Genomic DNA, 19,609 nt, shown 5'->3' on the forward strand with positions numbered 1-19,609 from the left:
GCGTTTACCACAAGTAACAAGTAATTATTATAATAACAGTTTATACCAACAATGTAATAGGAATAAGCAATGCCAACAATGGTAATGGACAATATACCAACGATGGTAATGGACAATATACCAAAACACTGAGCACATGTTAACGCTATGAGACAGAGTACAACATAAATTTAACTACAATATAAAATAAATAAACAATGGCAACAATTGTAATGGACAATATACCAACCATGGTAAGGAAACACTGAGCAGATGTTCACACTATGAGACAGAATACAACAGCACTTTAAATTAAAGACCTTCATCTCTGTATTTTAACCAGACCCAATGTTTATATAACAGTTTAAATTGATAAATAGTTCGGCATTGCTTTTGTTGCAAGTCCAGTTTGTTCCAGAGTTTCACTCCACATACAGACACACAATAATATTTACGAGTGGTTTGGGCTCTCAGTAATGAAAAATGTCCAAAACCTCTCAAGTTATGAGCTCGCACAGGAGTTGTAAAAAAACGTTGTAAATTAGGCGGTAATAATTTGTTAAATGCTTTATATAAGAATATTGATGTATTATATTTTACAAGATCATCAAATTTTAGCAACTTTGACTGCATAAACAGATTATGAGTATGTTCTAGAAAACCAACCTTGTGAATGATCCTCACAGCTCTTTTCTGCAATATAATCAGAGGATTTATTGTGTTCTGATAAGTATTCCCCCACACTTCAACACAAAAAGTAAGGTATGGTAGTACCAGGGTGCAGTATAAAGTACGGAGTGCATTTTCATCAAGGTATAGTTTTGCTTTATTTATAATTGAGAGGCTTTTGAGATTTTTGTTTTTATGTATCTGACATGGGGTTTCCATGACAATTTACTATCAATTATTAGTCCCAAAAATTTAATCTCACTCACTATTTCAATTTGAATACCATCAATACTTATTCTCTGTTCAGACATTTTGTTGCAAATACCGAACATCATTACCTTAGTTTTATTTATATTCAAGGATAATTTATTTGTGTCCATCCACTTTTTTAATATCTTTAGTTCCCTGTTTACCGTATTAACGAGCTCATTATAATCATCACTACTGTAAAATATATTTGTGTCGTCTGCAAATAGTATGAATTTCAGTAAATTGGGTGTATTAAACATATCATTTATATACACATTGAACAGTTTTGGCCCTAATACTGACCCCTGGGGGACACCACAAACAATGCCAAGAGTATCTGATAAATACTGACCCATTTTAACAAACTGTGACCTCCCTGTTAAATAACTTTTTAACCAGTCTCCAGCCAGCCCCCTAATTCCATATTTTTCCATCTTTTTTAATAGAACTGAGTGATCAATAGTGTCAAAGGCTTTTTTTAGATCAATAAAGATACCAACTGCATGCTTCTTTTGCTCCAGTGCATTAGTGACTTCTTCAATAGCTTCAGTTATTGCCATTGAGGTAGTTCTTTTGGACCTAAAGCCATACTGACCATCATTAATTACATGGTGTTTCTCGAGAAACTTTTCAAGTCGAGAATTGAAGAGTTTCTCTAAAATTTTTGAGAACTGAGGCAAAAGAGAGATTGGTCTGTAATTAGTAAAAGCGTGTTTGTTATCATTTTTGAAAAGTGGAATTATTTTAGCGATTTTCATTTTACTTGGAAAGCAGCCAGTCTGGAATGACAAGTTACAAATATAAGTTAAGGGTTTTACAATATTCAGTATAACTTTTTTAATCAATTTCATACTGATACCATGACAGTCAGTGGAGGACTTACTTTTACATTTCCACACAATATTTGTCACTTCCTGTTCATTTGTAGCTGAGAGGAAGAATGACAAAGAATTCCGTTCGATAGTTGATTTTTCGACTCCACTGTCTGGAATATCAGCGGCCAACTTGGGGCCAACATTTACAAAAAATTTATTGAACTTATTTACTACATTATTCATATTATAATCTTCACCATTTTCATCAATAAAGTGATCAGGATATGTCAACTTTGATGATCCGTGTTTGATTAGGCTGTTCAAAACATCCCAAGTTCCTTTTATATTGTTTTTATGTTCATATAATTTTTTTTGATAATATAACCGTTTGCTTGTTCTTATAATATCAGTAAATTTATTTTTGTACTTCTTATATCTTTGTTCAGCTTCTTTTGTTTTTACTTTAATAAACAATTTATATAGATTGTTTTTCTTTTTACAGGCATTAATTATTCCTTTCGTAATCCAGAGGCTTTTATTATGTTTTTCCTTTATAAAATATTCTTTCACAGGGCAGTGTTTATTATACAAAACTTTGGGGAAGTCGTGGCCTAATGGTTAGAGGGTTGGACTCCCAATCGAAAGGGTTGTGAGTTCTAGTCTCGGGCCGGACGGAATTGTGGGTGGGGGTAGTGCATGAACAGTTCTCTCTCCACCTTCAATACCACGACTTAGGTGCCCTTGAGCAAGGCATCGAACCCCCAACTGCTCCCCGGGCGCCGCAGCATAAATGGCTGCCCACTGCTCCGGGTGTGTGCTCACAGTGTGTGTGTGTGTGTGTGTGTGTGTTCACTGCTCTGTGTGTGTGCATTTCGGATGGGTTAAATGCAGAGCACAAATTCTGAGTATGGGTCACCATACTTGGCTGAATGTCACTTCACTTCACAAAGAAGTGAAAATATCAAAAAAATTACAATAAGCACTGTCCACATTATGTTCTCTGTAAACTGAAGTCCAATCCTGGAGCGCCAAACAATTGTTAAGGGTACTAATCATGTCCTCAGTAATTTTCCGTTTAGAGATTTTTATCATAGTGTCTTTCGTTTTCTTAAGATTACAGTCATACAAAGTAAAAACAGGTAAGTGGTCAGTGATATCACATATAAATAGGCCACTGATGATTTGATTTCCCATAATATTAGTAAAAATGTTGTCAATGATTGTGGCACTATGTGACGTTATTCTGCTCGGTTTCGTTATAGTTGGGTACAGAGACAAGCTATACATTGTGTCAGTGAAGTCATCAACGTTTTTTAGTTTGGTTGGATTTAACAAATCAATGTTTAAGTCACCACAGATAAATATGTTCTTTTGGTTCACAGTAGAAAACAGTTTACCCATCCACTCATTGAAAGATTCTATGTTTGAACCAGGTGCCCGGTATACACAACTCATGAAGATATTTGTCTTTTTATCATTATGAATTTCCACTGTTATGCATTCAAATAAACCATCAACAGCTAAGGTCATATCAGTTGAAACATTAAATTTAAAAGATTTATGAAGGTACAAAGCAACCCCCCCTCCTAATTTGTTTATTCTATTTGTATACTTTAATTCATAGCCATCAAGACAGAAATCAATACCTTTATCATCGTTAAACCAGGTTTCAGTAATTGCAATAATGCTAAATGGATGAGAGAAATGTTCCAAGTAATCTTTGATAGCCTCAAAATTAGTGTACATGCTTCGACTATTAAAATGTATTATTGACAGGTTATCTTCTGTTTTTACACTGTTTTCATATTGTTCATGGGTAAAATAGTTGCAGTTTTTTAACAATCGAAGAGAGAAAATTATTGTCAGGGTCTATCTCAGTATCGGTCTCTGTTGTGGTGTGCTCTTTATACTCACACGTTCCCAGTTCCATTTGTTGATGTTGTAGGATGTTCTGTAACATGTCTATATCAATACTTGGTGTAGTCTGTGTTCTTGGTATGTTAAGCATTTTGATGAGTCACAAGCTACTTTGATACCAGGTGCTGCATCAATGTCAATACTTCTCAAGATCTTCTATCCTCTTCACCACTAAGACTTTTGCTTCCTCCGGTGTCCCATTTAGTTTGATGAAGATCTTACAATTAGTTACCCAGGTTTGTTGAATCTTGCCTTGTTTTCTAAGTTGTCGTGCAATCCTTGCGATGTCAGCATTTTTCTTTGTCAAGTGTTCATTTATGAAAACATTTGTGCCTTTCATTTTGCGTCCTTGCTTCAGAAGTGCTATTTTCTTTTTCCGATTGGTAAACCTCATAATGACCGCTGGTGGTCTCCCGTTCTTCGTGGGCAGTGGGTGACACGCCTCGATGTACTCCAGGTCCGTCTCTATCCCCCTGCTCTGGAGGTAGGAAGCAACCTGTTGTTCCACTGACTGTATCTCCTGGTCGCTGAGCTCCCCGCTGTCCGCGGCCACCGCACTCGCATAAGAGCGCGGCCTGATCTTGATGCCGGTGATGACCACATCATTCACGCGGGAGTATTGCTCCAGCTCATCCACTCGCCGCTCGAGATCATTAAAATGTAAAAAAGGAAGTAACTTGTGTTTGTCAAGCACTGAATTATTAAATTAAATATGTTTTTAATAAGATACTGGACAGATTTCTGTCCGTGAACAGTTTTTACACACGATACTTCACACTTTATGTGTGTGTGCAGTTTATAATGATCAGTGGAATAACGCCATTTAAAAGAATGGCGTTAGGTAACGTCTTTATTTTTTCAGTAACGGGGTAATGTAATTAATTACTTTTCCCGTCGTTATAACGCCGTTAACGTTACTGAACGTTAAATGCGGTGCGTAACTATGCATTAATTGAATAAACTGTAAAATCCGAACGCACCCCTGGCTCACACAGCTAGTGAGGAGGTGGGTTAATAACGAGATAAGCGATTATGATTCATGTGTTTCATGGTAGCCAATCAGAGACAGTGTTTTTACGCACATGCCAGCACTCGCGCCAGCTGCGCCAAACACACACATGCAACAGCTAAACAGATTCGCAGCAGCAGCAGCAAAGATGGCGAGTCAGGAGCAATCCGATGAAAAGTTGGCATTTTCAAGGTGGAGATATAAGCACTACTTCAAATTCATTGTGGTCAAAGGCAAACACGTGCATGTAATGTGTGTATTATGACCAGGAGCGAAGACTTTGTCGACATCCGTTGTAAGCAACTCTAATTTAATGAAGCATCTCACAACGACACACGCACCTACAAAGCTAGTGGCCAAAAACACTTTTCTTACAAAGATAATACTTGAAGTGCAGGATATAACTCTTGCTGTCTGCTGACGTGCAAAAAATATCAAAAGTTATGTACGAACACCTGTTTATTTTACTCATTTCAACTGACTTGTTAAAACTGCTCAAAAAATACAAATTCTTTGACATATAGCAACTTTTTTTTTTTTAAACAGTAACGCAAATAGTTAATTTCCCTGGTAACGAGTTACTTCTATTATAGAGTAATTCAGTTACTAACTCAGTTACTTTTTGGAACAAGTAGTGAGTAACTACAACTAATTACTTTTTTAAAGTAACGTTCCTAACAGTGATAATGATACATTAAGCATTTTATGAACATTAATCTTGTGTCATTTAGATATATACCGTTATTCGTTTCATTGTATGATGTAAGTTATTTTCTGTTTGTGATATTAAAAATAATGTTTGAACTTTATGGGCTTTTTATATTAAATACATTTTAATCACAAGATTCAAAACAGATGTTTACTCCAAAGATGTTTACTCCAAGTCAAGAACAACACATGCATCATACATTTTTCTATATGAAAACTAAAACATACAGGCATCGAATTGGTCTGCTAACAGATTACGTTATCAGACTACAAACATTAAACACTTGTGATTAATCAGACAACAGTTACTGTTCCATGGATTTCTGTTGTGGTTTCCCAGTTATCATCTTTATGGGAGATCTTTGATCACATTTCTTGAGAGACACACTTCTTTCTTCTGTAGAAACCCCCCCCCCCCCCTCCCCCCCCCCCCCCCCCCCCAAAAAAAACTCTTTATTATCTGAAGAGTCTTCATTGAAACTCATTCATCAGGGAGAGAAATATTGCAGAAAGACTAAAAACTTACAAATATGAGAGCTAGCATCTGGTTATGGTTGTTATTAAGATGTTTCTCACGTTATCTAACTGTAATTATAGTATAACTGTAGAACTTATCTCTTACTCATGTGATTAAATACTGAAACATGATGAAAGATGGAAGTAAGAAGATCCAGAGGTACAGATTACTGACTACTGATCGATAAGATCCTCAGAGAGGAAGAATCATAACACCAGAAGAAAGGAAAGAGTGTGTGAGTGAAGGAGGTTGTGAATGTGTGTAGATGCGTGTTAGTTACAGGATCAGAGAATGACACTGTTCCTCTGTCATAGTCCAGATTCACTCTCACACGATCAAGATTACGTTTAACACGAACACCAGAACCTGGAGACACTCCATACCACACACACCAAACACCAGTCTTATAGAAATCCCAACCCTTCCTCTGGTTTGATGCTGTAGTTACTCCTATAATCCAGAGTGAACTCTCTTTAACCTCCACATCCCAGCAGTGTGTTCCTGAGTTAAAACCCTCTGAACCCAGAACACAGGAAAAATACTGAAATCTCTCTGGATTATCAGGAAGATGTTGATTGTTCAAGATGTATGTCACACTGGTCAGATCATCAGACAGAACGAGGAGTGGATGAGCCGTGTTTGGATCCAGAATCACAGGAGCTGATGACACACAATCAACAGATCATGATCAAGAGTGAACACAACACAGATGATATGTTTGTTATAAAGCAAACATACAATAATTAAATATGATAAAAAAAATCTGTATCAGTATCAGCCACTTTACTTGATAATTATTCAGTAATTAAAATAAACGTTGAATAATAAAAAAAAAAAAAGCATTTTAAAAAAATTACATTAAATTAATAGGAAAATTGTTTTAGCCACTACTTGAAATAAAATTAACAAAACTGAATAGATTTTTTACAGTAATAAAAAAAAAAAAACATACAAAGTTTTTATATTAAAATAATAAAAAAGATTAAATCCTAATTAAAAATTCTGTTAAACAATGTAGTATATAAACACCAAAATAAAAAGTTTTTTAGACAGTAAAAAAACTTTCTTTGTTTTTATCTTAACCGTTGCGTTACACATATTGGGTCAATGTATTGGGTAATCTTAAATTTTGTTGGGTCATTTTTTTTTCGTCGTTGGGTTATTTTTAGTTATATCCCAACTGTTGGGTTAAATATGTTTCCCGCTTCACTCCGTTCAAATATTAACGGTCCAGTCAGAGACTCAGCGCGGACATCAGCGGCAGCCTGCATGATTATGTAAGGTAAGTAACTGTTAATATAATCGTATGATGTATATAACTGTTATAACATTAAGTAATGTTTCTTATACGTTAATGATTATGTTTTATATTTTAAAAACGTTTTTATTCCCTTTAGTCCGTTTGTTTCTGTGACGATTGTGCACCAGAGTGACACAGGGAGAGGGAGAGATCCAATTGCAGGTAAGGCTCATTAATCAATAAAGGGTATCCAAATAAACAGTCCAGGAAAACAAACAAAAGAGGGAACAGGAAGGAAAGGAACGGGAACTCAGAGGACGAGAAGGCAAGGGTAAATCTCAGGAGACGAGAACGCTGGTAACACAAAGGGTAAGGACTCCATACAAACAACAGGGAAAGACAGGTATTTATAAGGAGGCTAATGACAATAGATTGCCTGCACCTGGTGCAATTAACTGGAGTGCAATTACTGTGAAGACAGGAACAGACTAGAGGAATTATAGTGCCTATGGTGAAGTGCCTAAGGAGAAGTGAGCCCACTAGTGGACACCCAGGGAAACCGAGACTAGACAGCGTGACATTACCCCCTCCTCCACGGAGCAGCTGCAAGATGCTCCACCCGAAAACCAAACAGACAAAGAGACTAGGAGGGAGGTGGGGCGGCGAAGGACTAGGGGGAGGGACGGAGGGCCAGATAAAATGGTAAAACAGAGACAAGAGGACCAGGTAGAATGGGGAAACAGAGACAAGACAACCAGGTAAAATGGGAAAACAGAGACAAGAGAAGTGCAACACAAAACAAGGAGTCCAGGAGGGTGGTGGACTGGCGGAGGATCAGGGGGAGAGATGGAGGGCCAGGTCCTAGAGGGAAACGGAATGACAGACACAGACTAGAAACCCAGGAGGGAGGTGGACCAGCGGAGGATCAGGGGGAGGGACAGAGGGCCAGGTCTTTAGGAGGAAGACAGACAGAAAAAAAAAACACAAAAACATAAGTCCACGAAGGACATCACGTGACGCCCACCAGGGCGGAGCAGAAGACCACCACATCTGTGCAGCCGGGCCAACGGTAGGACAAGTCTGGTTGGGCAAGTCTGAAACATAAGACATGAACATGTTAGGGGTAGCCTCCGTGACCACAACAGGAACAGTTGGGTGCTCAAAGAGTTTGACTGCGACATGATGAGTCTCTGGAAGTTCCACAGAGGAACAGGAACTAGCCCTGACTCTGGAAGGTCAACGGTAACTAACCCTAACTCTGGAAGGTCGACGGTGACTAACCCTGACTCTGGAGGGTCCATGAACACCTGACTCGACTCTGGAGGGTCAACCGGAACCTGACTCAACTCTGGAAAGTCAACAGGCACCTGACTCGACTCTGGAAGGTTAACAGAAATCTGACTCAACTCTGGAGGGTCAACAGGAATATGACTTGACTCTGGAAGGTCAACCGGAACCTGACTCAACTCCAGAAAACCCTCTGTAGCTGCTATCCTCTGCAGTGGCTGCGGGCTGGCGGCCGCCTTGTGCAGTGGCGAGGAGAGGCTTGAGTAGTTCCACAGAGAAGTGACGAAACTCTGGTAATCCCATGGTGTTTATACTGGATTCCAGAAGATCGGTGCTGACTTTACTCTGCTCATGAAGATTATTGGTGACTTACATTTGTTCATGAAGATCATTGGTGACTTGTATTTGTTCATGAAGATCAATGGTGACTTGCCTTTGTTCATGAAGATCAGTGGTGACTTGCCTTTGTTCATGAAGACTCGACTCTGGAAGGTTAACAGAAATCTGACTCAACTCTGGAGGGTCAACAGGAATATGACTTGACTCTGGAAGGTCAACCGGAACCTGACTCAACTCCAGAAAACCCTCTGTAGCTGCTATCCTCTGCAGTGGCTGCGGGCTGGCGGCCGCCTTGTGCAGTGGCGAGGAGAGGCTTGAGTAGTTCCACAGAGAAGTGACGAAACTCTGGTAATCCCATGGTGTTTATACTGGATTCCAGAAGATCGGTGCTGACTTTACTCTGCTCATGAAGATTATTGGTGACTTACATTTGTTCATGAAGATCATTGGTGACTTGTATTTGTTCATGAAGATCAATGGTGACTTGCCTTTGTTCATGAAGATCAGTGGTGACTTGCCTTTGTTCATGAAGATCACCGGTGACTTAACTCTGTCCTTGAAGATCACCAGTGACTTGACTTGACTCTGGAAGGTCAACAGTGACTAGCCTTGACTCTGGAAAGTCCATGGTAACTAGCCCTGACTCTTGAAGGTCAATGGTGACTAGTCCTGACTCTGGAAGGTCAACGGTGACTAGCCCTGATTCTGGAAAATCAAAGGTGACTAACCCTGACTCTGGAAGGTCAACGGTGACTAACCCTGACTGTGGAAGGTCGACGGTGACTAACCCTGACTCTGGAGGGTCCATGAGCACCTGACTCGACTCTGGAGGGTCCATGAGCCCCTGACTCGACTCTGGAGGGTCCATGAGCCCCTGACTCAACTCTGGAGGGTCAACCAGAACCTGACTCAACTCTGAAAATTCAACGGGCACCTGACTCAACTCTGGAAGGTCAACAGGAACTAGCCCTGACTCTGGAAGGTCAACGGTGACTAACCCTGACTCTGGAAGGTCGGCGGTGTCTAACCCTGGCTCTGGAAGGTCGATGGTGACTAACCCTGACTCTGGAGGGTCCATGAGCACCTGACTCAACTCTGAAGGGTCCATGAGCACCAGACTCGACTTTGGAGGGTCAATGGGCACCTGACCCAACTCTGGAAGGTCAACAGGAATCTGACTTGATTCAGGAGGATCAACTGGAAAGTGACTTGACTCTGGATGGTCAACAGGAGCCTGACTCGACTCTGGATAGTCAACTGGAATTTGACTCAACTCTGGAAGGTCAACAGGAACTAGCCCTGACTCTGGAAGGTCAACGGTAACTAACCCTAACTCTGGAAGGTCGACGGTGACTAACCCTGACTCTGGAGGGTCCATGAACACCTGACTCGACTCTGGAGGGTCAACCGGAACCTGACTCAACTCTGGAAAGTCAACAGGCACCTGACTCGACTCTGGAAGGTTAACAGAAATCTGACTCAACTCTGGAGGGTCAACAGGAATATGACTTGACTCTGGAAGGTCAACCGGAACCTGACTCAACTCCAGAAAACCCTCTGTAGCTGCTATCCTCTGCAGTGGCTGCGGGCTGGCGGCCGCCTTGTGCAGTGGCGCTGGGTTGGTGGCCATCTTGTACTGTGGTGCTGGCTCAGCTGACGTGGCGCGAACAGTCTCTGGATCGACAGACGTTACGTTAACACTCCCGGGAATCTCTAGGATCTTTGACAGCATGGAGAAATAATCCAAAAACGTCTCAGCGGCCATCTTGGGCGTTGTCGCTGAGCTGGCGGCCATCTTGCACCGTGGCACTAGGCTGGTGACCACTTTGTGCTGTGGTGCTGTGTTGGCGTCCATCTTGGCTCCTGGCGCTGGGTTGACGGCCATCTTGTGCAGTGTCGCTGGACCTGCGGCCATCCTGGGCAGTGGTGCTGGGCCAGCGGCCATCTTGTGCTGTGGAGCTGGGCTGGCGGCCATCTTGACTCGTGACGCTGAGCTGGCGGCCATCTTGTGCTCGTGGTGCTGGGTTGGCGGCCATGCTGGGTTGGCGGCCATGCTGCGCAGCAGCGCTGAGTTGGCGGCCATCTTGTGCAGCGGCACTGGCACAGCCGATTTGCGCCTCCTCTCCCCTCTCTGTCCATAATGGGGAAACGGCAGCTCCCATCCGAACCCCGGGTCAACGGGAGGCCATAGTGGAGATCGCTGCCAGACCTCCTCTCGAATTCACTCCTGAGCGACCTCCCCTGGTTCCACGGAACACTACCAGGCGGGTACCCTCAAAACCATTCCTCACCCGCTCGGTGACTGGGGAGGAAATATGATTAGACATACTGCTGGATCTTTTGTGATGGAGTCCTTCTGTGACGATCGTGCACCAGAGGGACACAGGGAGAGGGAGAGATCCAATTGCAGGTAAGGTTTATTAATCAATATAGGGTATCCAAATAAACAGTCCAGGAAAACAAACAAAACAAAAGAGGGAACAGGAAGGAAAGGAACGGGAACTCAGAGGACGAGAAGGCAAGGGTAAATCTCGGGAGACGAGAACATTAGTAACACGAAGGGTAAGGACTCCATACAAACAACAGGGAAAGACAGGTATTTATAAGGAAGCTAATGACAATAGATTTCCTGCACCTGGTGCAATTACTGTGAAGACAAGACCAGACTAGAGGAATTATATTGCCTATGGTGAAGTGCCTAAGGAGAAGTGACCCCACTAGTGGACACCCAGGGAAACAGAGACTAGACAGCGTGACAGTTTCCCCCATAGAATCAGATTGATTGTAAATGAATGCTATTCTTGTTTGTTCGCCAGCATTAATACATTAAAAGATTAGCTGCAAAACTTTTTAGACAAGTATTACTTAAAGTTAATAAAAATGTCTGGGGAAATGTGAAAGTTTGACGAAATCATTAGAATTAAGCTAGAAAAGCCACACGGACCATTTATCGGATCGAACCAGTGAAAAGCTGCTCTAGCCAGCTGAGCTCACACATCAGTCATGCGACAGACAGACTCCGTGAGAATCGTTTGAATGAACCTGCAATTTTCTGTTATAAAAGTTCAAAACCCAGACGAAAGAAAAGCGCGCAGTTGTGAGGCAATCCGCTCTTTCAGCGAAAATTTATAACAGTGCCGCAAATTTACATAACATAACGTTACTCCTACAACCAACCCTTAAGACGGCAGCGTAAAACAGAAGTCAATTTAGTCTTAGCGCACCAGCACCAATTAATGGTACAGTAAAAGTGTTTTAATGGTTTATTCAAATTGAATATTGTTATGCATCTATCAGAATACCCTATAATCACAGCAATTTCTCTTATGAAGCTAGATTGATTGACATGTTTTTGAAATGTGTTGTACTAAATGTGTTTATACATATATTTTGGACAATGGACTTTTTCGTGAAGGAAGAATTGCAACAATCGAATTTCTGCCTGTTAATTGAAACATTTCAAGGTAAGTAACCTATTTAAATTAATGATACATACGTTTTCAGTTTTACTTAGACCTATGACTTCCAAAAATTATGAAAAAAAGATAAATGAGGTGAAATAAATGTATTGCCGCATTCCGTCCAACAAAGCTTCCCATTACTTTTGTTCCTCCCTACAAGTCCAAAGAGTAAAGGGTGGGAAAATGTACTCACATTAGCCGCAAAAATAGCCAAACTTTCTGGAGGGAGTGAAAACTGGTTTAGTCTGTCTCTTATTGCAAATGATAGTAGATCCCCACAAAGACTCTAAAAATGTGAACTGTGAGCTTAGTTTTTTTTTTTACTTGTGCTTTCTTTGTACTTTTGTCATTTAAAGGCTTTCGTGCAGAAATTTTCTTTAAAACCCTTCCTGCCATCTGCACCATACCGCACAAATGGAAAAATTAGTGTGTAGAATTGTTTCTGTTCGTCTGATCAAATAAAGAGTGTTAAAAACTGCTGAAATCACTTCTGTGTGTTTCGTGAGACTGAAAATGAAAGTGAAGCGCACTGAATTGTGGGATTGATTATTTCTAGAAGTGAGCTGCTGATTTTGGTGCAGTAGATGATCAGGTTCTTCACAGATCATGCTGAAATCTGTCAATATTGCATCATTTCCAGTGTGTGTGTATGAAGCTCAGATCTTCTGCAGTCAGACTCACTGTTCTGGACGATGTCCTGCATCTTCTTCCAGACTCTGAAGGACAGGTTCCCCAAGTAACGTGGCACATGAATCAAAGCTCCAGAAGGAGTCTGTGGATCCAGCTGTGATGAGATCTGGACTCTGGAAGAACATTCAGGATCAGAACTGAAGTGACTCTGGATCAGAAGCAGAGAGAGAGAAGATCACTCACCTTTCCATCGAGACCGGAAACTCCTGCAGAACAAACACAACGAACATTGATCAATCTATCAATCAATCAATCATACATCAATCAATCAGTGTATGATCTGAAATCAGACCTTCAGAAAGCAGACGTCACTGGCTCTCATCTTCTCCTCCGTGTCTTTGATTGTGTGTGAAAGAGCTGAGATGTGTCTGTTCATCTCCTCCAGCTTCTCCTTCATCATCTGCTTCTTCTGCTCCTCTTCCTCTCTCAGTGCAGTGATTGTAGCTTCTTCTTCATCTCTGAGAAACTGATGAAGCTTCTCAAACTGCTGTTTAATCTGACGCTCTGTGTGCTCAGCTTGAGACTGAAATCAAACCACATTCACTTCAATCGTCTCCATCAACACACATCAACACAATCACATCATTCAGATCTGAGAGAAACTCAGAGACAGACATATAACAGATCCAGAAGAAGATTGATGATCCTCATTTACACAAATAATCAACTGGAGTCCATTATATTAAATATATCAGACCATAACTGTATATAGTGATCTACAGCTGTAATGAAAATTACTCTGGATTCTGTTTCCTCACCTTGATGTGTTCAGCTGTTTTCTCAAACTCTCCTTTAATGTTTTCATTGTGTTGAAGTTTGTCCTGTAAGGACTTCAGTGCTGTATTGAGCTCCTCCTAGAATTAAATAAAAACACATAAAACACCAGATTACAGTAACAAAGCAAAAGACGATACAGTGATATTATCATATAATGCAGTGCAAAAGTATTTGCCCCATCCAGATTTCTTCTGTTTTTGTGAACATCTCATACTGAATTAATTTAGAAATTAAAACCTGTCATAAAAACACAACCTGAGTGAACACAAAGCACAGTTTGTAACTGACAAAGTTATTTACTGAAGCAAAAATAGTTATCCAACACCAACTGGGCCTGATTACTTTTATAATAACATGAATTTGCCCCATCCTAATTTCTCATACAATCTCATATAAAATTAATTCAGAAATTAAAATCTTCCATAAAACAAAGGCAACCTGAGTGAACACAAAGTTATAACTTTATTGATAACGGAGTTCAGCTGAACTAAACACAACCAGATCTGATCAGATCTGATCAAACACTTAAACAGGACTTTTATAACAACATGAAGCTGGCTAAAAGCCATTTTTCTCACCTTATATGATGAAACCACTTTATCGATGGGTCTGAATGTGTTATTGTCGTGTTTCTGAGAGTTAACACACACTAAACACACCGGCTGTTTGTCCTCCAGACAGAAGAGTTTGAGTTTCTCACGGTGTAAACTGCAGATCTCCTCAGATCCTGATGAACGAACCTCATTTCTCTCCTTCAGGAACGACTCACACAAGTTTTTTAACACAAGATTTAATGGAGGAAGGTCTCTTGATGATCTTCTCCTGCAGACGGGACACTCCTGAGTTTTCTTAATTCTCCAGAACTGTTGAAGACACTCTTTACAGACACTGTGACTACATGATAAAAGAACAGGATTCTTGAAGATTTCCTTACATACAGGACAAGAAAAATCATCTTCAGATAGAGAAGCCATTTTCACTCTTAGAGCTCCAATGATCTAAACTTTACTTATGACAGTTTGAAAAACAAATCCCCTCGAGAATCACAAATATCTAATATCTATTCAGAACCAAACTCCATAAAGATCCTTCTGTAAAGTGTTTCTCTTGGTTCTTCACTGATGGCTGGTTCTTTATTGTTTTTGTCAGTAGAGAAGAGAGTCAGTGTGAGAGAAGCAGAAATAACACGTCAGTCTCTTCCTGGTAAGAGCTGTGAGAGTGAGGAGCTTATGATCACATGACTGTGTTTAAACAAGTCTGACAGGAACATAAGAATTTCTTCAGGTAAAATCTTAACAAATTGCATTCAAAATGAACTTTGAAACGTTCAAATAAACTGCTATAAAACACACACACACACACACACACACACACTCACACATGCACACACACACACACACACACAGACACACACACACACACAGACACGCACACACACACAAAAGAACAATGAAGAATACACAAATGTTTAAGGGGTCATATGATGTTGCTAAAAAGAACATTATTTGGTGTGATGAAATGTGTTTATGTGGTTTAAATAAAAATAAAAAAAACTTTATTTTTTTTCCACATACTGCACATTATAGTCCCTCTGCTATGGCCCTCCTTCTGAAACACATACATTTTTACAAATCTCATTGTTCTGAAAAGTGAGGTGTGCTCTGATTGGCCAGCTATTCAGTGCGTTGTGATTGGCTGAATACTCCAAGCGTGTGACAGAAATGTTACACCCCTCACTATACTGTGATGTGTGTCCCAGAGCGCCAAGACAAAAACATTCAAACCCATTATAAACGACATTGTTGCATCCATTGAGGACATAATTGCAGATTTTAATGACACAAGACTGTAAGTCAGAACTGTACCGGCATTGTAGTCTTCTCTCCCATGACCAGGAAACAGTCCTCCATAAAATGAGCAGAACATATATGAATATTTGGGTTGAACTGTTCTGGAACAGTGTTGAAATACAACTTAACCACAGATTTCTAGTCGTGTCCTCTTTTGGAAGAACAAACAAAGTAGCTTCACTTTCACAACCAAACACACAGCGTCTAAACAACATGACAGCAGCAACAGAGACAAGAAAAGCTATACGTTCTTTCTTTGCGTGAACAATAGAAATGAAATAATAAAACCCCTTACATGTTAAGAATTCAGAGGCTCCTGGGCACAATGTCTTGTAAAGCCCAAACCCCACCCAAAAGTATGTCCAAAAGACGTCTTTTCAGTGTCTTTGCAGTATGGTAAAATGACGTCCCCTGATGCAGGAGCACTAATTATAATAAGTAGGCTATTTATAAAATAAATAACTAGAGAAGGCTGATTATAACAAGCACATTGCTAGCATGCTACTTCCATGTTGCTTGTATAACTAGCAAGTTACTAGCATGTCACTAGCCTATTTCTCTCCTGATTAGCATGTGATTGGCATGATTAACAAGTGACTAGCATGTTTCTAGCATGATCAGCAAGTTACTGTCATGAATAGAGAGAGGACCCAAGAGCAAAAGGCGATTTAACAGTCTTTAATGAAGAATCACAGTATTCAAAGGAAACACAGGTAGCTGTGTAAGCAGATTGATCCAACACAAAGTCTCTGGGTTATAACTCCAACTGATAGTAGTCTCAGCCCCACAGGAACAGAAGGTCTTTTACAGAGAAGGAACAGAAAACTGCAGACTGGACCGGCCACGGGAAATCCCGGGAGGCAGAGAGAGACAGAGAGCGGCTGGGTGCGTTCAGAGCACGGATACACCAACCGCGGACCACTCACGTTACTGGAGGATGAACAGAGCAGAGGCAAGGTGATAAGGCAGTAAATCATGTTGACTCCTCAGATAGGACATGACACCACTGGACTACACAGAGGTAAGGAGAAAGGTTATGGGTAAACAACATCAGGCAATAATCTGAAAAAGAGCAGAGGAAAGGAAAGCCAGGTCTCTCCTCAGGACCGTATCCCTCCCAATCGATCAAGAACTGGTGACCACGGCCCCGCGGTCTAACATCGAGGAGCTTGCGAACCCTATAGTCAGGAGCACCCTCAATGCGGATAGGAGGGGTGTCAGAATGGGGAGGGGGGGGGGGGACCGGACAACAGGTTTAATATACGACACGTGAAAGACAGGGTGAATGCGCCGGAGGTTGGAATGTAATTTGAGTCTGACTGAAACAGGGCTAAGAACCTTAAGGACGCGAAACGGACCGATGAATTTGGGAGCTAGTTTACGCGACAAAGCCTAAAGGGGAATATTAAGGGTGGATAGCCAAACCCTCTAGCCAACGGAATAGCGGGGGCTCTTAACTCGACGCTTATTAGCGGCTCGCCGAGTACGAGAATGGGTCTTGGACAGGACGGATCTGACCCTTCTCCAAGTGCGTTTAGCGTGTTGAATAAAGGCAGTGACGGACGGAACCCTAGAGTCAGCCTCTTGCGAGGAGAAGATAACCGAAGAGGTTGATAACCGAGACAGCACTCAAAAGGGGATAAACCTGTAGCAGAGGACAGGGGGGAATTATGAGCGTACTCTGCCCAGGGAAGCTGCTCTGACCAGGTGGCGGGATAACGGAAGGCAAGACTACGGAGGAGACGTCCGGTTATCTGGTTGTCTGGAGGAAGGCGAGACGGGCGGAAGGAATGAATAAAAGGCCCTTAGGACAAAGACGGGGAGTGACGGAGTGGGCCAGAGAGCGTTTGACTAATCGTTCAATTCCCCAGACGGCTGCACCCACCACTCTGTTCTGAGGGAGGATCCTCTCCTCCGTGGGGACGACCTCTGGCGAAGTGAACAGTCGCGAAAGTGCATCTGGCTTAAGGTTCTTAGAACTTGGGCGGTAGGAGATTGAAAAGTCGAAACGAGTGAAAAAAGAGCCCAGCGAGCCTGTCGAGCGTTGAGTCGCTTAACGGAACGGATGTATTCTAAATTTCTATGATCTGTCCACACAATGAACGGAACAGGTGCGCCCTCGAGCCAGTGATGCCACTCTCCTAAGGCTAGACGGATAGCCAATAGCTCGCGATTGCCAACGTCATAGTTGCGCTCAGCGGGGGTTAGACGATGTGAAAAATAAGCGCAGAGGTGAATCTTCTCATCAGAGGGTGAGCGCTGGGAGAGGACGGCTCCCACGCCCACCTCCGACGCGTCTACCTCCACAATGAACTGTCTGGATATGTCGGGAGTCTTTAGGATAGGCGCAGATGTAAAAAGGGACTTAAGGTGATCGAAAGCGGCTTGAGCCTCCTCTGTCCAGAGAAAACGGACTCTGACAGATGTGAGGGCAGTGAGTGGGGCAGCGATCATACTATAGTTACGGATAAACCGACGGTAAAAAAGGAGTCGACTCTGAATCACTGAAACGAGTCGTTATAGATTTCAAATCTTTTGCCCATCTCTATGTACGTCATTAGGTACACTTTGCATAATAATCTCCACCTACCATCTTTGGAGAAACTGACCTCTGACCTGCCCCCCCCCCCACACTGACGCTCTGTTTGGTGTGATAGCATCATGTCAAGGTTTTTAATTGTAAAGGCAAGTTTGTTTTATTTTCACTGCCAAAGAATGAAGATCAGAAGAACCAATGGCTAAAATTCATTTTCAGCACAATACCAGAGCAGTACAACAAATCCCTTTTGTTGTGTTCACAACATTTCACTGATGACTGCTTTTCTAATCTCGGTGAGTACAGCGGTATTTTCAAAGCATTTGGCCATAAACGCGAAGTATGATTATGAAGTTATGTGTCTGTTTTCTCCCGAGCATCTTATCAGTAAGTGTGCTGTCTGCAGCCTTTGTTTGTGCTGATCGTCATGTACAAACTCGTCATTAAAATGAAGTGTAACAAGTGCTGCTAACAGATATTCTGTGATAAAGTAAACAACGCGATGTCTGTTTTTCATGTCTCCCTTCATTATATCTAATGTGACCACGCCCCCGCGCTGAACGCTCTATAGAAAGCTTGACATGTCTACTTTAAAACTAAACAAGTGCTGCCGAAAAACAGATATTCTGTGATAAAGTAATCCATATGAAAACAACGCGATGTCTGTTTTTCATGTCTCCCTTCATTATATCTAATGTGACCACGCCCCCGCGCTGAACGCGCTATTCAGATTCAAACTGAAGCGTGCAGCTTGAATACACACACACAGAAGAAAAAGCAACGAGACTGTTCAAGTTTTTTATTTCACTGTTTGCTTCGCGGTGAGAGGAATAAGACATAATTCACCCCAAACAGATGCTAACACTTTGTTTACTGTGAAGTTGTGTGCGGAACAACCAATCAAAACTGACAGTGTCAGTTTCAAAATGTCAGTTGACCAATCAGAACACAGTATGATACCGAAAGGTGGGTTTAAGGAAACTGAATCTTTTGAACAGCTTCGCGCGAACCGTTTGGGGATCTCTGAGAATTGAGGTAATTTTAAAATGATATTTTGACAAAATGACAATGTTTTTTAAACTTGGATGGATTTAAACCTAATGTTCAGGACTTATAAACAGTGATAGGAAGTTTAGAATTTTCATCTTACTGGCTCTTTAATAAATTAAAATACTTTAAATAAATTAAACATGAAGTATACTACTTTTTCTTAAGGTTATACTTGGGGAACATAAAGTTGAAATATGCCAATAATAAAGTCAAAATGTGTCGAGAGGTAAATTGTAGAAATTAAAAGTTATCATTTTTTGAGACTACAACCTATATTAAACATTGACAGCACAACTGTGTTCAACACTGATAATAATCAGAAATGTTTCTTGAGCAGTAAATCATCATATTATTCTGATTTCTGAAGATCATGTGACACTGAAGACTGGAGGAATGATGCTGAAAATACAGCGGAGCATCACAGAAATACATTACACTTTAACACAGATTCACACAGAAAACAGATGATTTAGATCATAATAACAGATCATAATGTTCACAGTGTTGATGTCCTGG

The 19,609-nt window shown here is 41.2% G+C and overlaps 1 protein-coding gene across 1 annotated transcript; it reads right to left on the reverse strand.

Annotated features, from left to right (window-relative positions):
- Positions 1–5,801: 5,801 nt before the first annotated feature.
- LOC127952180 (E3 ubiquitin-protein ligase TRIM39-like) lies at positions 5,802–14,858 on the reverse strand. The gene is made up of 6 exons (XM_052550574.1): positions 14,236–14,858; positions 13,639–13,734; positions 13,173–13,403; positions 13,064–13,086; positions 12,872–12,993; positions 5,802–6,523 (listed from the first exon to the last, which is right to left on the reverse strand). Exons 1-6 carry the CDS (start codon positions 14,629–14,631, stop codon positions 6,030–6,032), a joined length of 1,362 nt encoding a protein of 453 aa, XP_052406534.1. The 5' UTR covers positions 14,632–14,858; the 3' UTR covers positions 5,802–6,029.
- Between the last annotated feature and the right edge of the window lie 4,751 nt (positions 14,859–19,609).

Source organism: Carassius gibelio, chromosome B3, assembly GCF_023724105.1.
Source record: "Carassius gibelio isolate Cgi1373 ecotype wild population from Czech Republic chromosome B3, carGib1.2-hapl.c, whole genome shotgun sequence".
NCBI classification, from domain to species: domain Eukaryota; kingdom Metazoa; phylum Chordata; class Actinopteri; order Cypriniformes; family Cyprinidae; genus Carassius; species Carassius gibelio.

What these genes read in the sequence shown, in the direction of transcription:
- LOC127952180 (XM_052550574.1), bottom strand. Translation starts at nt 14,631, where the DNA reads ATGGCTTCTCTATCTGAAGATGATTTTTCTTGTCCTGTATGTAAGGAA. An exon ending in GTGACGTCTGCTTTCTGAAG is followed by an intron (nt 13,087 to 13,172) that starts GTCTGATTTCAG and finishes TTTGTTCTGCAG; the next exon opens with GAGTTTCCGGTCTCGATGGA. An exon ending in TTTCCGGTCTCGATGGAAAG is followed by an intron (nt 12,994 to 13,063) that starts GTGAGTGATCTT and finishes ATGTTCTTCCAG; the next exon opens with AGTCCAGATCTCATCACAGC.